Raw genomic sequence first — 18,299 nt, forward strand, 5'->3', positions numbered from 1 at the left:
GCAAATCTACACTGCTGCTCCCAAATCTACACCACTGCTCCCACACAACCCCACAGCTAGGACCATCAAGGGTATGTCATGTTCATATGAATGGAAATTTTGTTATTGTTGAACAACTCTAAAACGTTGCCAATAAATTTGAAAGAGAGCCTTGAGCGTAGTGCCAAATGAATGCCTCTCTTTGTGATAAAAGCAAATCTACACCGTCAAAGCATTCTGTTTTAAAATCGGTTTATAATTGAACGATTAATAAATCTTTCATACGCCTAAAGGCTCTGTACACACATCCAATTTTAATCTTCAGATAACTGGCCAATTTTACCACTGCCATGGAGTATGAGGGCCAACAGATTTTGAATACTATAAATAGACAGTGTATGTAAGCTCTCATACTACATGGAGATGTTAAAATTGGCCAGTCATCTGCAGATAAAAACTGGATGTGTGTACGGACCTTTCGGCGTTACAGAGAAAGGCAAGACAATACATCATTTATAATTATTTTCTTTTGTTTCTTCGCCCCATATGTAACCTAAAACATTTAGTATTTAGTACTATTATCGCTGCTGTATCTAACATGATCAGATAACTGAAAACAGTGGAAATATAGAGTTTTTGATTGTAATTGACATATTATATTTAATCATGTTGCTTAAAAAAATCCTGTAAGGCCTCATTTACATTGCATGCGATGTCGTCCGTATTTCGGCAATGCGTGTGGGAGGCAGACACGCATGCACATCAGAAGTGCATAGCCTGCACTGTCTGATGTTCACATTACATGCGTTCCGTACCAGTGCGGTGCGCGAACGCATGCTGCACGCATTTTTTAGCAAAACGTGTGGCTGACCCATTCCCTACAGTGAATGGGATCAGCCACTCAATGCAATTAAAAAGCAGATGGCGTGCATTCATATGCGTTGCTTTCCGATCGCATGGCCATTTGCGTTTAATAATGTGAACTGTTCTGGTGTTTTACACCAAAAAGCACAAGTCATTTTGGACTGATTTTATAGCATTTTTTTAACAATGGATTTAAAGCCCAGGACCCATAAAAAAAAAAAAAAAATCACAAATGCTAAAGCAGTTTTGATTGCGATTAGTTAGGCTAAGTTTCTTCAAATTTTCGCAATGAAAGTTCACATTTGTATGAAAACCAATGAATGTGAATAGGTTAGTTTCCATTTCGTATGAGTTATCGCATGAAATTGTATGCGTGTAGAGAAAAAACTGACAGTCTGTTCTATGTTTTTGCATGCCGTATGCGACGTTTTGTACATAATGCGCAAAGTTGCATTCAAATGCATTCAAATGTTCACATCTGTGGTCTTGCCAGGAAAAAAACTTTTCTTTCACTAAGGTTTTATTGCAATATAAGCAAGAAAACTACATACAAATAGCATTGATTGATATAAACATAACAGGTGCAAAGCGCCAAACCACAAAGCACTAAAAAGTCATTACAATCTTGCAGGAAAAACCAAAGAGTTAACCCAAATAGACAAATAAAACCAACAACATCAAAATAACAAACCACTCTGATCACAATCAGCGGTCCCATCCCCAACCAGTTAAATGACCCAAACGTCCTACGCCTACTTGTTGACGTTGGCCTGGTGAAGCAGGACAGGCCAACATCAAGAGTTGCTCAGTGTACACTAAACATAGTAGACCTAGACCAACTCTCTCAATTAGTATGGTATTTAGGGTCAGAATTCTGCAGAGTGTGGTCTAAGTAATCCACTGTTCTCACACATTCCACATGTTGGAGGATGTGTTCAGTAGGAACTCCCGATTGTTTCCAATTTCAAGCAATGGCCTATAAAGTGGAGCATACAAAAACACCCTCATTTGGAGCCAATAAAAGTGCATGTTGTGCCTCTAAAAGTATAGTTGAAGAACAAAGATTGTTTAGGTCACTCTGAAAGTTTTCCCAGATAGTCTGCACTTCCGCGCAGGACCAAAATATATGAGAAAATGAACCATTATCTTGACAACCTCTGAAGCAAAGGGGAGAAGCTTCAGAGAAAATCTTATGAAGGTGCTCTATAATCCAGTGTTCCCCAACCCTGTCCTCATGGCCCACCGACAGTGCATGTTTTGGATATATCCACAGAAGTAGTTCATCAGCTCTGTTGAGACACTAATTACCTCACCTTGCATGTTTGTGGTTTTCTGCAAAACATGTACTGTTGGTGGGCCTTGAGGACAGGGTTGGGGAACTCTGCGTATACCACCAAGTGGAAATCTTTAGAGCTGTGTCCCTAATCATGGGGGTTTTAGTAGCGTTCATCATATTTAGGCTTATTCTAAGCCAGTCAGCTTAGTCTAAGTCAAGTAAAAAAGAAAGCTTTCACGCTGTTACTAGGCAGAACATGTATAGGTCCATTGCAAAAATTCATAAAAATGCGTTTACTATATCATGTTTTTTTTCTTGATTATAAGAAAAATTGTTTGTGATTTTCCTAATGTGAAAATACAGTGCTTCAGTAGCCTAATTTTGGAGCGATTCCCACAGAGCTTTGAAGGAATGCATTTCTCCAAAGGCATTCCCTCTGAAAATGCTGCAGGCAGCATGATTGCAAGTGGAGCAACCCTCATAGGGTTTTACTTTTGCAGCGCTTGGCCGAAATCCACCCCGATCGGCAAGAGCAGCAAAGTGCTGCAAAAGTGCTCGTAGTGGGCCTCAGCCCTGATTCTGAGGCGATTTTCACGCGCTTTTGATTTTCTATACATGTAGCAAAATCGCAATTGTAGTAAGATCATAAAAATGCTACATGCAGCGCTTTTGTGATTTTAACCACCTTTTCCACCACTACAGCATATCTACGCCCTCTGTGACTTCATCTACTCCCCGAGGACGTAGATATAAGTCGTGTAGCTGAAGCACAACTGTGCACGATTGGGCTTGCTACTTTGCAAAACCTCCTGGAAATTATCTGCTGCACCACTAATTGGTAAAAGCGAATTTATGCTCCCTGAGCCAATAAGATTGATTTTTACCATTAAAAATACTTTTATTTTCTTAGTTTATAGTGAAAAACACAATGTAGCATTATTTCAGAATCAAATATGTTCACCATAAACTGTGACAGGAATGTAATTTAAGTTTTGTGATAATCTCTAGAGAAGTCAAACAAAATGTATGTTTTTTTTTTTCTACAACACAGCTTTATGTTTTTAAACTGGTATTGGTAAAACTGAGAAATGTGTTTTTTTTTTCTATTTTTTGGCCACTTTTTTCTATTAAAATGCATAGAAAACAAAATTGTTTGAGGGAAAAAAAATGCCATACAATGAAAGCCTAGTTAGTCTTGAAAAAAACAATATATATTTCATTTAGGTGTCATAAGTACAAATAACATTATTGCTGATTAAGGGACAATGGCCTCAATTCACGGAGCTTTATCAAACAGTTTATCAAACGTTTGATAATTTACCTCATGGATAAAATCTAATTTTGAATTCATGAAGGTGTTATAGACTTATTGAGTGTTTTAACGATAAAACATTCAATAAATATATAGCACCTTAGTGAAGTCAAAATTAGATTATCAAACATTTGATAAAGTGTTTGATAAAGCTTAGTGAATTGAGGCCATAGCTAAAATGTCAAAACTGCTCTGGTCCATAAGGGGGAAACAAGGTCTGGATGCCAAGTGGTTAATAAAAGGGATTCTGTCTGCTGTGAAATAGCCCATAGGATTTCATTGTCCAAGTGCTTTTTAAAACACTGGAAAGCTCTGGCGATCAGAAAAAGCTCTTTAAAACCGCTGGTGTGAGACAACTCTAAAGAAATAAATATAAAAAGACTTACGCTGAACAGATAGATGTAAAGTAAGACACAGCCAGGTAATCATGTTGGACCCGTCTCAGGCTCAGCCTTGTCTTGCACAGGCAGACACCGGCAGACAGAGCCCCCGCTCAGCTGAGGATGTGGGATCCACAAGTAACACCTTCTTCCTCTAGGTCATGAGTTTGTACTGTATTTGTGAAAACTATGTAGGCTGAACGGAAGCTTTTTTTTTTTCTTTAGCCTTTTTTTTGAAGCCTAAGAAAGCCCACCTGATCTGATCTTGCTGCCCCAGCTGTCTGATCTCACTTCACAGGGACTGTTTCAAAATACACCAAGCGATCCTCATCAAATGTACTGAGTTCTGTAAATGTAAATTTGTTGAACATGAAAATATAAAATACAGTGAGATGCAAAACTTTGGGCAACCTTGTTAATTTTCATGATTTTCCTGTATAAATCGTCGGTTGTTACGATAAAAAATGTCAGTAAAATATCATATAGGAGACACACACAGTGATATTTGAGAAGTGAAATGAAGTGTATTGGATTTACAGAAAGTGCACAATAATTGTTTAAACAAAATTAGCCAGGTACATAAATTTGGGCACCACAAGAAATGAAATCAATATTTAGAAGATCCTCCTTTTACAGAAATTACAGACTCTAAACTCTTCCTGTAGGTTCCACTGAGAGTCTGGATTCTGGTCAAAGGTATTTTGGACCATTCCTCTTTACAAAACATCTCTAGTTCATACAGGTTTGATAACTTCCAAGCATGAACAGCTCTCTTTAACTCACACCATAGATTTTCAATTATATTCAGGTCTGGGGACTGATATGGCCATTCCAGAACATTGTACTTGTTCCTCTGCATGAATGCCTTCGTGGATTTTGAGCAGTGTTTAGGGTCGTTGTCTTGTTGAAAGAGATCCAGCCCCAGTGCAGCTTCAGCTTTGTCACTGATTCCTGGACATTGGTCTCCAGAATCTGCTAACACTGAGTGGAATCCATGCGTCCCTCAACTTTGACAAGATTCCCAGTCCCTGCACTGGCCACACAGCCCCACAGCATGATGGAACCACCACCATATTTTACTGTAGGTAGCAGGTGTTTTTCTTGGAATGCTGTGTTCTTTTTCCTCCATGCATAACACCCCTTGTTATGCCCAAATAACTTTAGTTAGTTTCATTAGTCCACAGCACCTTATTCCAAAATGAAGCTGGCTTGTCCAAATGTGCTTTATCATACCTCAAGCGGCTCTGTTTGTGCTGTGGACGGAGAAAAGGCTTCCTCTGCATCACTCTCGCATACAGCATCTCCTTGTGTAAAGTGCGCAGAATGGTTGAACGATGCACAGTGACTCTATCTGCTTCAAAATTATGTTGTAGGTCTTTGGTGCTGGTCTGTGGGTTGACTCTGACTGTTCTCACCATTTGTCGCTTCTGTCTATCCTAGATTTTTCTTGGTTTGCCACTTCGAGCCTAAACTGGACCTGAGCCTGTGGTCTTCCATTTCCTCAATATGTTCCTAACTGTAGAAAGAGACAGCTGAAATCTCTGAGACAGCTTTCTGTATCCTTTCCCTAAACCATGATGGTGAACAATCTTTCTCTTCAGGTCAATTGAGATTTGTTTTGAGACCCCCCATGTTGCTACTCTTCAGAGAAAATTAAAAGAGAAGGGAAACTTACAATTGACCCCCTTAAATACTCTTTCTCATAATTGGATTCACCTGTATGAGTCCCGCTATCACGGTATGAGCCCCCCAAGTCCCGGGCGGCAGTGGGCAGTGATGGTAAAAAAAAAATGATCGAGGCGCCAGCCGCGGGTAAGTGGGATGCGGGACGCGTGCATCCCATTACTACCTCCCTCCCTCCCTCCCTCCCTTGGAATCTGGCCCCTGTGTGTCCCCCCGTTAGCAGAGTGCGGAGTGGGCTGTCATTACCTGCCTCCATGCGTACCGACGTCCAGCTTCATTCTGCTTCCTGTGACGTCACAGGAAGCAGGAAGGCTGAATGAAGCTGGACATCGGTACGCATGGACGCAGGTAATGACAGCCCGCTCCGCACTCTGCTAACGGGGGGACACACAGGGGCCATATTCCAAGGGAGGGGGAGGGAGGTAGTAATGGGATGCACGCGTCCCGCATCCCACTTACCCGCGGCTGGCGCCTCGATCATTTTTTTTTTTACAGTGGCACTCACCCTCACCCTCCTCCCCACCCACGGTCATTTATCCTCACCCTCCTCCCCAGCCACAGGCACCCTTACCCTCCTCCCCAGCCACGGGCACCCTCATCCTCCTCCCCAGCCATGGGCACCCTCATCCTCCTCCCCAGCCACGGGCACCCTCATCCTCCTCCCCAGCCATGGGCACCCTCATCCTCCTCCCCAGCCATGGCTATCCTAATCCTCCTCACCACCCACGGGCACCCTCATCCTCCTCACCACCCACGGGCACCCTTACCCTCCTCCCCACCCACAGGCACCATCACCCTCCTCCCCACCCACGGCCATCCTCACCCTCCTCCCCACCCACAGGCACCCTTACCCTCCTCCCCACCCATTCCAAATAAATATACCACCTCCTCCACACCAGTCAGTCTGACTACATACATTACATAATAACATTAAAATACAAAAAACGGGACCCGACCCGACCCCACCGTGAACAGCAGCCAGAGCCAGAGCCTGGGGCAGCCGCAGCAAAGTGACTCACCGGGGATGGTGGGGTCCGGCGATGACGATGGCGGAGGGCAGGCCAGGCGTCGGGACGAGCCAGCATCCATCTTGCGCCGGCGGGCAGAGGGCAGCGAGCTTGCTCCTCCATCTCTCGCTGGGCGGGCAAGGCCGGGGGGCAACGGCGGGCTCATCATTGTCACGGTCAGTGACCGTGACTATCATGGCGGGCAGCGGGCGGAGGCAGCGTGACTCCTCCAGACTCCAGTTACTTCCATCCCGGTCCGGATTCTGCAGGTGGAGCGGAGGCAGCGCAGCGGTGCAGCCAGGACAGCCTCACAGAGTACCTAGTAGGCTGCTGCCCGCAGAGCTCGCCTCGGACTCGGAAGTCTGGCGGCATGGTGGGTGGGCGTAGGCGGCACGTCACGCAGGGCTGGCGCCGCGTCACAGGCAGCCAGGCCAGGGTCACTGACTCACCGATTGCGTGCTGCCACTGCCAGGCAGGGTCGGCGACTTCACTGCAGCACTTGAGGCGGCCAGGCGGGCGGCGGTGGTAGCCGGTAGGTAGCACAGTGACACTCCTCCAGTCACAGTGTGACCAGTCCAGTCTCTCCGGAGGGCGGCAAGAACCAGGCGCGGGCACTTCCTCTTGATGCCTGGTGCCGCCCCTCCACTTCCTGCCGCCTGAGGAACCCGCCTCATGGGGGGGCCGGCACTGTATGTAAAGTGTCACTCCTAGAAGAGGAGAAAAGGACAGCGCTCCACAATAAACAATTACTATAAACTTAGCACCAATGTCACCAGTTTTTTTGTATAGGGGATCCGCACACTTCGCTCGAGTATACACACTCTCCAATCCAAATCAATCCGCCAAATGAGAAGCTGCGATCACAATCCCGACCTCACTGCTGGGGCATAGGATTACCCTGTAAAAAAGCAGGATATAGTGCAATACTGCCTCTTATGAACCACCACGTGATCCACTCCAATAAGTTGTGCAAATAAAGGCCTCCACCCAGGACTATAGAAAAGCAAGGGGGATCTTTGCACCCCCTTAGTGAGTCTCACTCACCAGATTCCCTCTTGAGCTTTATGCATACAAGCCCTCCATCCTGGGCAGCTAGCAGCAATAGCAACAGCAACAGTAATCACCTTTAGACAAAAAGCGGAACTCGCATAGTGTAAAAAACTTTAAGATTTATTGCTACAATGCATAAAAGATCTGCGTACCAGATTGAAGATCAAGACAGGCGTTTCTCTATGTGTGCCAGCACCGCCGCGGTCGGATCTCCGCTGCACGCCACAGTCCCCGCTCTGCTCAATTCCCCCTTCCGTCCTGCGTGACTCCTAGCTCCGGGCGGAGCTAGGAGTCACGCAGGACGGAAGGGGGAATTGAGCAGAGCGGGGACTGTGGCGTGCAGCGGAGATCCGACCGCGGCGGTGCTGGCACACATAGAGAAACGCCTGTCTTGATCTTCAATCTGGTACGCAGATCTTTTATGCATTGTAGCAATAAATCTTAAAGTTTTTTACACTATGCGAGTTCCGCTTTTTGTCTAAAGGTGATTACTGTTGCTGTTGCTATTGCTGCTAGCTGCCCAAGATGGAGGGCTTGTATGCATAAAGCTCAAGAGGGAATCTGGTGAGTGAGACTCACTAAGGGGGTGCAAAGATCCCCCTTGCTTTTCTATAGTCCTGGGTGGAGGCCTTTATTTGCACAACTTATTGGAGTGGATCACGTGGTGGTTCATAAGAGGCAGTATTGCACTATATCCTGCTTTTTTACAGGGTAATCCTATGCCCCAGCAGTGAGGTCGGGATTGTGATCGCAGCTTCTCATTTGGCGGATTGATTCGGCACTGTATGTAGGTGAGGGCTCACTGAGCTTACTAAGGCAATTTGAGTTCCAATAATTAGTTCTAAAGGTTTAGAAATCATAATGACAACAGTGCCCAAATTTATGCGCCTGCCTAATTTTATTTAAACAATTATTGTACACTTTCTGTAAATCCAATAAACTTACAGTGGGTTGCAAAAGTATTCAGCCCCCTTGAAGTTTTCCACATTTTGTCACATTACTGCCACAAACAAAAATCAATTTTATTGGAATTCCACATGAAAGACCAACACAAAGTGGTGTACACGTGAGAAGTGGAACGAAAATCATACACGATTCCAAACATTTTTTACAAATCAATAACTGCAAAGTGGTGTGTGCATAATTATACAGCCCCCTTTGATCTGAGTGCAGTCAGTTGCCTATAGACATTGCCTGATGAGTGCTAATGACTAAATAGAGTGCACCTGTGTGTAATCTAATGTCAGTACAAATACAGCTGCTCTGTGAGGGCCTCAGAGGTTGTCTAAGAGAATATTGGGAGCAACAACACCGTGAAGTCCAAAGAACACACCAGACAGGTCAGGGATCAAGTTATTGAGAAATTTAAAGCAGGCTTAGGCTACAAAAAGATTTTGAAAGCCTTGAACATCCCACGGAGCACTGTTCAAGCGATCATTCAGAAATGAAAGGAGTATGGCACAACTGTAAACCTACCAAGACAAGGCCGTCCACCTAAACTCACAGGCCGAACAAGGAGAGCGCTGATCAAAAATGCAATCAAGAGGCCCATGGTGACTCTGGACGAGCTGCAGAGATCTACAGCTCAGGTGGGGGAATCTGTCTATAGGACAACTATTAATCATGCACTGTACAAAGTTGGCCTTTATGGAAGAGTGGTAAGAAGAAAGGCATTGTTAACAGAAAGCATAAGAAGTCCCATTTGCTGTTTGCCACAAGCCCTGTGGGGACACAGCAACCATGTGGAAGAAGGTGCTCTGGTCAGATGAGACCAATATGGAACTTTTTGGCCAAAATGCAAAACGCTATGTGTGGCGGAATACTAACACTGCACATCACTCTGAACACACCATCCCCACTGTCAAATTATATGGTGGTGGCAGCATCATGCTCGGTGGGTGCATCTCTTCAGCAGGGACAGGGAAGCTGGTCAGAGTTGATGGGAAGATGGATGGAGCCAAATACAGGGCAAACTTGGAAGAAAACCTCTTGGAGACTGCAAAAGACTTGACACTGGGGCGGAGGTTCACCTTCCAGCAGGACAACGACCCTAAACATAAAGCCAGGGCAACAATGGAATGGTTTAAAACAAAACATATCTATGGGCCCTTTTGCACTAGCAATCGCTATCGTTCGCGCTGAACGCTAGCAATTGCGATTCAGCAAAAGGAAAAAAATTCCCGGCGATTTCCCGACGTTTGCGATCGCGATTTTAATATGCTATGCACTGCGTAGCAAAATCGTGGCAAAAATCGTTCTGCGGCGCGATCACGATTAAGTAAAAAACGAATCGCGGTAGTGGAAATTACCTACTGCGATTCCTATGTTAAAAATCAAACCGTAGCGATTTTAAAATCACTAGCGGTTTGCGGTTTTGCGATTAAGCAATCGCAAACGCTGTAGTGGAAAAGGGCCCTATGTGTTAGAATGGCCCAGTCAAAGTCCAGATCTAAATCCAATCGAGAATCTGTGGCAAGATCTGAAAACTGCTGTTCACAAACACTGTCCATCTAATCTGACTGAGCTGGAGCTGTTTTGCAAAGAAGAATGGGCAAGGATTTCAGTCTCTAGATGTGCAAAGCTGGTGGAGACATACCCTAAAAGACTGGCAGCTGTAATTGCAGCAAAGGGTGGTGCTACAAAGTATTGACTCAGGGGGCCGAATAATTACGCACACCCCACTTTGCAGTTATTTATTTGTAAAAAGTGTTTGGAATGATGTATGATTTTCGATCCACTTCTCACATGTACACCACTTTGTATTGGTCTTTCACGTGGAATTCCAATTAAATTGATGCATGTTTGTGGCAGTAATGTGACAAAATGTGGAAAACTTCAAGGGGGCCGAATACTTTTGCAACCCACTGTAATTTCACTTCTCAAATATCACTGTGTGCGTCTCCTATGTGATATATTTAACAGACATTTTTTATCACAACAACAAACGATTTATACAGGAAAATCATGATGATTAACAAGGCTGCCTTGTTTTAGCCATTTATTTAGGAAAGGGTTCTTTACAATAAGAGTGATTAAGATGTGGAATGCATTGCCACAGGAAGTCGTTATGGCAAACTCTATATCTGCATTTAAAGAGACACTGAAGCGAAAAAAAAAATATGATATAATGAATTGGTTGTGTACTATGAATAATTACTAGAAGATTAGCAGCAAAGAAAATATTCTTATATTTTTATTTTCAGGTATATAGTGTGTTTTCTAACATTGCATCATTCTCTAATATGTGCAGATTACACAACACTCTGCATTCAAAATGATTCTTTCAGAGAAGTCTGTGAACTAATGACCTTTCCTCTGGCAGATAAAAAGAAAACTGTTCACTTACAGTTGAGATAATAAAAGTCAGAAGACAGCCCTCTCCACGACTTTGAAAGTCGTAGAGATTAATGGCTTTTTTGCATAGAGATAACAACTGGAGTTTCTTAACTCTTCCTGTACTGGAAACAATTACACTGATGTATCTGATCTTAATGTTTTATTTCTTAGCTGTGCTACACATACAAATCATAATATCATAATTTTTTTTCCGCTTCAGTGTCTCTTTAAAGGGGGCTTAGATGCTTTCCTTGTGTTGAAAGACATCCATGGCTACAATTACTAGGTAATGCCTAATGATGTTGATCCAGGGATTTTATTTGATTGCCATCTGGAGTCGGGAAGGAATTTTTTTCCCTTTTGGGACTAATTGGACCATACCTTGTAAGGGTTTTTTCGCCTTCCTCTGGATCAACAGGGATATGTGAGGGAGCAGGCTGGTGTTGTACTTTGTTCTCTGGTTGAACTCGATGGACGTATGTCCTTTTTCAACCAAAATAACTATGTAACTATGTAAACTTTCACATCCCACTGTATGTATGTGTAGATTTCACTCCTCATTTGTCATATGGCTCAAAAATGTGCGTCCGGCCTAGTGGAGCCATTATATTTAACCTCCTTGGGGTTAATTGATTAATTCAGAATTTTAGGGTCACCGCTAAAAGCGGTGCAATTTTTCTGCTTTTGGGCCCTAAAATTCAGAACTGATTACAGAACTAATCACATTCCAGGGAGCCAAGTGTGCCAAGTTTGAGGACTCTGGCTTTATTAACCACTTCGGCCTTTAGTGTTTTTTCACCTTGTGCATCCGAGCAATTTTCACCTCCCATTCATTTGCCAATAACTTTATCACTAATTATCACAATAAAATATCTATATCTTGTTTTTTCCGCCACCAATCAGGCTTTCTTTGGGTGGTACATTTTGCTAAGAAATATTTTATTTTAAATGCATGTTAATGGGAACATTAAGAGAAAAATGGAAAAAATTCATAATTTGTCAGTTTTCGGACGTTATAGCTTAAAAATAGTGCATGGTACCATAATTAAAACCACATATTTTATTTGCCCATTTGTCCTGGTTATTACACCATTTAAATTATGTCCCTATCACATTGTATGGTGCCAATATTTTATTTGGAAATAAAGGTGCATTTTTTTTAAGTTTTCGTCCATCACTATTTACAAGCTTATAATTCAAAAAATATGAGTAATTTAACCTCTTGACATGCATATTAAAAACGTTCAGACCCTTAGGTAACTATATGTTTTTTTTATTGTAATTGTTTTCTAATTAAAAATTGTATTTAAATATTTTTGTGTGTGTGAGAGGTAAACAGTTAATTTTAAATGTGAAAATGTCTATTCACTTTAATAAAAATATATGTAGATTTAGTTTTACTATTTGGCCACAAGATAGCCACAGTCACTTACAGGAAGTGAAGAGGAGATGTGTAACAGAACAATCGCAGTTTCTCCACAGAAGCCAGCAATCATTCTAAAGGACTTAGATCAATGAATGGGAACTGCTTTCCCATTCATTGATCTCCGGGCTAACGGACGGCCCTCACACCCCCGACGGTTCCGGCCCTGTGAACCCCGGTGGCTCCGTTTTCTCATGGTCGTAGCTCCTATGTCCAGCATGCATATTTAGATGTAGGAGCTACGTCCTGAAGGCTAAAGTGGTGAATGTAAGAATGGCAGTCTTCCATATTTTCCCATTAACATGAATGAATGGATGAAATTTGATGTAGTGGTTCTGCTCAGGTGTGCAGGGGGGGGGGGGGGGGCGTGAGACCTCCTGAACATATCTTCCCAGGTAGTAAGCATACCAAGTTTTGTTGAAATCGGTCAAGGTGTTTGACACACGCACACTTCCGGTTTTATATATGTATGTAGATTGTAATAATGGCACTAGCGGCCGGAGATAAAATTACTGGATGATAATACTACACAACGTTTTCGGAAATTCTGTGAAAGGTAAACAGTTCTTTCTTCCACAGCAAGGGCAGCAAGTTTCCATTCCTGTGTCTGCTGCAATGTGGTAGAATTAGAGGAAGACTCAGCCTTGCACATTCTACATGTAAGATTCACTCCTCCTCATCACAGTGGTCAGAAGCGTGCCTACAGAACAGACTCTTTAACCACATTCACACATAAAGCATTAGCAGGTCACAGATGCTTGTTTAGGGCCTATAAATAGGGACAGATTAATGCACATCAATGACTTTCAAATATATTACAATTGGAAATACTATAGGATGGCTGAAAGGCACAGCATCAGTTCCATTTCACAATCCTCAGCACTAAGGCCTCAATTCATCATTGTTATTTGCAATAACTTTTTCCAGTTCCTTAAATTACCGAATTCGAAGTTTATCAATTTCTAGTTGTATTCATCAAGGTTTTTCCGCATTTGGTATGACTTAAATAAAATATCGATAACAATGCGGCAACCATTCGGTAACGTGTTGATATTTCCATTTTACAGCGGTAATTTAACACAAGGCCATAAGATTCCCGTGAAATTGTGGGTAAAAAGGCAGTCCTTTGAACACCACGTAGCAACATTCCGAATAGGGCTTAACACCGAGACCAGGATTCTGGAAGTAGCTTGGGACAATCCCACAATTTCGCCAGCTACGGCTTGATAGGAGCCTTTTCTGAAAAAGTGTAGTGCAGTTAGCAATTTAGTTAACCCTGGCACCACGCATGCTCCCATTCACAGATCAAAAAGCCTGTGATCAATGATCACCAGCATCAATGAGATGACGGCAGTCCTTAACAAAATGAAAGGAAAACACACACACAAAGCGTTTCCTGTGTACTGGGAACATAAAGTGGGGGAACATCTATTGGCCAAATAGTAAAACTACACCTAAATACATAAAACGAAATAAAAATACATTAAATAACCCATTAATTAACCCTGTACGTCCTCCCTCTCTTATAATTTCCAAAATAAACCACTTTTAATAAAAAAACAAGTGACATTCAAAAAAAAATTTACTAAAATGTTTAATTTAGGGACTCACGTTTTTTTTTTTCATATGTATGTCATGAGGGTATATTACTGCAAAGAAGGGCTAGTAATTAGTAAAGGACGCAAAACTTTAAAAATACACCTTTACTTCCAAATAAAATATTGTCACCATAAATTGTACTAGGGACATATTTAACCTCCTTAGCGGTATGCCCGACACTGTGTCGGGAATACCATTTCCTGGCCCTATGAGTCCCCCATGCAGTAGAAATTTGATCCAATGGTTGAAAACTCTTTACCTAGCACTAGGCTAGCTAGTACAAATGCCCGGCACCTCCCGATCCCCGCAGATCCCCCCGTTTATACATTACCCCCCCTGGATCTAGTGATCGCACAGCCTCCCTGCACAGCTCCGGTCTCTCTATGGGGAGAATCGGGTTTGCGCATGACGTGATGACATCGGCGACGTCATGTGTGATCCTCCCCATAGAGAAGACTGGAGCTGTGCGGGGAAGCTGCGCCGATCGCTGGATCCAGGCTGGGTAATGTATAAACGGGGGAGCGGCGGGGATCGGGGGTTGCCGGGCACTTGTACTAGCTAGCCTAGTGCTAGCTAAAGGGTTTTTAGCCATTGGATCTCTGGGGGGGGACGACTGGGTGGCACAATCTGGCAAAACCTCCTGAGCGGCCTAACACTCAGGAGGTTAAAATGTTGCAATAACAGGACAAATGGGCAAATAAAATGTGTGGGTTTTATCCACAGTAGCATGTTTTATTTCAACCAGTTAATGACAAAGTAACTTATAAAAACGTCCTGTTTGAGCCTGTTAACGGCAACAGGACGTTTTAATAAGTCGCTTGCTCCCACTGCCACTCTGCACATGTGTGCGCCGCTCCCGCCGCCGTTTCCTTTGGGACTTCGTGTTCCGTGATTGGGGTCCTTTACCCAATGGCAATGCCTGGAATTAATGGACGTGACCGCGAACAGCGGCCACGTCCATTCATAAAACAGGAAACAGTCACAGCTTAGATAAATGTAAAAAAAAAGTGAAACCTGGAAAGTGTATACTACCGCCATCTTGCGGCCAAAAAGTAAAATTACACATACAGGCACATACATACACACACAATATTAATAAAATCAATAACTTACACTTCCAAAGCCCCCTCCGCCCTCAAAACAAAACAAAAAAACACTTGTAAAAAAATAAATAAATACTTGCCTTAGGGACTAAGCTTTTTTTAATCTATATTTTAAGAGGGAAAATTACTTTTACTTTACTACTAAGAGGCTTGTAATTACGGACCAGACAAAAAAAAAAAAAAAACAGAAAAATAACACCTACCAGTATATTTTCAAATAATATATTGGCATACATTGTGATAGGGACATAATTTACACCGTTTAATAATCAGGACAATTGGGCAAATAAAATGTGTCGGCTTTGAAAGCCAGAATTTTTACTTTGTTCTAAAAGATTCCTCCCTTTGTTCTGAAAGCTACTATCCCAGAAAACAATTCTAGCAGAACATCACTGAAATGGTTAAACAAAGCACTTTCTCCTGCTATTCAGCTTCAAATCCGCATCCAAACTGCTGATAACAGTATCTTTTTTACTTGTTAAACACAAATGTATCAACACTGGAATGTAAACAAACGCTCTCTGAGAAACTGTCTCTGCTTCAGGCAGACACACCGTTCAGAATAGCTCATTAGAAGATTTTAATATATAATAAAAAGCAGTTATAATAGAAAAAGAATAAAATGCAATGCCAGCTTTCAGGGCAAGAAAAACTACACATTGGAAACTTGTAATTTGTAAACAAACAATATTACGTGTGTACAAAAGCAAATATGATAACTGTATGAGTAATAAAAAATAGGAAAACACATTTTTATTGAATGTTATGTCAGAGTTTCAGACCACTTTAAATATCAGAGGCAAAAGCTTTAACCCATTTGCGTTCTGTCGTTTTCACGTGAGAAATGTTCACCTCCCATTCATTAGCCTATAACTTTATCACTACTTATCACAATGCACTGATCTATATCTTGTTTTTTTCCGCCACCAATTAGGCTTTCTTTGGGGGGTACATTTTGCTAAGAGCCACTTTACTGTAAATGCATTTTAACAGAAAGAATAAGAAAAAAATGGAAAAATTCATTATTTCTCAGTTTTTAGCCATTATAGTTTTAAAATAATACATGCCTCCATAATTAAAACTCACGTATTGTAATTGCCCATATGTCCCGGTTATTACACCGTTAAAATTATGTCCCTATCACAATGTATGGCGACAATATTTTATTTGGAAATAAAGGTGCATTTTTTCCATTTTGCATCTATCACTATTTACAAGTTTAAAATAAAAAAAATATAGAAATATTTCATCTTTACATTGATATTTAAAAAGTTTAGACCCTTAGGTAAATATTTACATGTTTTTTTTTTTTTTATTGTAATGGTTTTTTTTTTTTTATAGTAAACATTTTATTTGGGTAGTTTTGGGAGGGTGGGAGGTAAACAATAGATTTATAATGTAAATGTGTGTTAATTTTTTTTTTTCTTACAGGTGTAGTATTACTTTTTGGCACAAGATGGCGGCCATGAGTTTGTTTACATGACGTCACTCTAAGCGTAGCCCACGCTTAGAGTGACGCATCGGGGAGGGAACAGCCAGAAAAAGCACAGCTTCCGAGAGAAGCTGTCGTTTTTTCAGCGGGGGAGAGGAATCAATGATCGGGCACCATAGCCCGATACATTGATTCTCTGGCTACCGAATCCGCGGCCGGGAGTGCGCGTGCATGCGCGCGATCGGCAGCGGGAGCGCGCGGTAGTGCGCATGGTTCCTGGACGTAGAAACTACGTCCAGGAACCAAAATAGGTTAATTCATTGTATTTAGGATTAAGCTTTATTGGAACAAAACCTTCTCAAAAGGGGTGTCTGCTTCAATGCACAAACAATGTTATTTTTTTGCATATCAGTCTACAGAGTATTTTTCTCTGGAAGCAAAAAAAAAGTATGAAAAGCTGTGGTGTCTCTGACAATTACAAGTGTTTATAGCAAGTTACATTTCCTCTGCTCTCTTCAGACACTTCAGTCAGAGACAAAGGACACAGGAAGCTGCAGCTGCTGAGAGCTTTCTCTCACGCACAGGGTTAACAGATGCACATTGAGGGAAAATTCTCCCTCCCCTTATGGTTCACTTTGCCGTCAGATTAGAGCAGACTTGGTGTCAGTTCTGAGTGAAAGGAATATGATACAGTAAATAAAAGAGATAAGCAAGTCAAACTATTTACCAGCACTTCAGGAACTCTATTGATTAACGTTTTTTAACCTGGGATTGAGAGTGTTCCTTTAAAGGTGAACTGGTTAATCCATCTGTGGCTACAATCCTGCCTCGCCCTAGCCTTATAAAGCCATAGAAAAACATGTTAAATATAATTCAAACCACATTTCTATCCTGGTTAATTTTCTTTCATATTAACATTTGAATAGAAAACATATATCAATTTAAAGGATGGGAATAAAGTTTAGAGCCAATTAAGCATATTTTATCAGTAGTAAAATACATATATTTACATAGATCTACACGAGTCCTGAAAGAGGGACACATAAGGAGGAAAGAGGAACAGGGGGATTGTGTTCCCAAAGAGGGACTGTCTCGCCAAAAAAAGGACAGTTGGGAGCTATGCAGGTCTGTTTACACATCTATCTACCTGCTGCCTTCCAATCTAATAATCAGACTGTATTTAGTGTCAATGTAGCCTTAGGGCCAGTGCACAAAGCTGCTGGGGAATTTGACTGCAAATCTGTCAGGGGGTCCTCAGGATCTCATGTAACTAGAGCCAGCCCTGGTGGAGATATAGGGACATCGTCACACACTGCAACGATTCTCAGAGATATGAACTGAGATACGTTTTAGTTTGGAGAAGAGCAATATGATGACATAACACATTGCAACGATAAAAGGGCCAATATGAGATTTGAATTATCATTCCAGAGAAAGGCAATAAGGTGACAACCTACACTGCAACCATGAGATATCCACCAATTTGGAAAGGGGCAATTTGGTGAAATAACCGCCCCCCATAGGCGCTCCCAGTCCGTGCCTGCAGCTCCATAAGACACTGTACTGTAGACCTGAGGAAGCGTGCAGGTCCCACAAAACGCGTCATCCTTTCCTGTGTCCGATAAAATTATTATTGTTAAACCTTCTACCTGAGGTAAGACTGTTTCTTTACCCATGTTTACCGATTGCATACTACATTGGGTGCGCCATCTCCCATTTTGTAGTATGCAAATATTATAGTAACCATAAAAAGGCCAGTCTGGTATATGAGTCGAGGTACATACCAGTCGGGACAGGGGCAATATGGTGACATCATCACAGACCACAAACATAAACGAGGCAGTTTGAGATTTAG

At 42.1% G+C, this 18,299-nt stretch overlaps 1 protein-coding gene across 3 annotated transcripts in view; it reads right to left on the minus strand.

The window, feature by feature from the left end:
- LOC137545787 (transmembrane and immunoglobulin domain-containing protein 2-like) overlaps positions 1-18,299 on the minus strand; it is a 49,279-nt gene extending 30,980 nt beyond the window's left edge. For 2 of the 3 annotated variants that reach the window (XM_068267412.1, XM_068267403.1), the window contains exon 1: positions 3,818-3,919. In XM_068267412.1, the coding sequence (XP_068123513.1) occupies positions 3,818-3,860 (43 nt within the window). In that variant the 5' untranslated portion in view covers positions 3,861-3,919. Of the gene's footprint in view, positions 1-3,817; positions 3,920-18,228 lie in introns of those variants that run through there. The other variant, XM_068267422.1, reaches the window with a different exon arrangement.

Source organism: Hyperolius riggenbachi, chromosome 1 (assembly GCF_040937935.1).
Source record: "Hyperolius riggenbachi isolate aHypRig1 chromosome 1, aHypRig1.pri, whole genome shotgun sequence".
NCBI lineage: Eukaryota > Metazoa > Chordata > Amphibia > Anura > Hyperoliidae > Hyperolius > Hyperolius riggenbachi.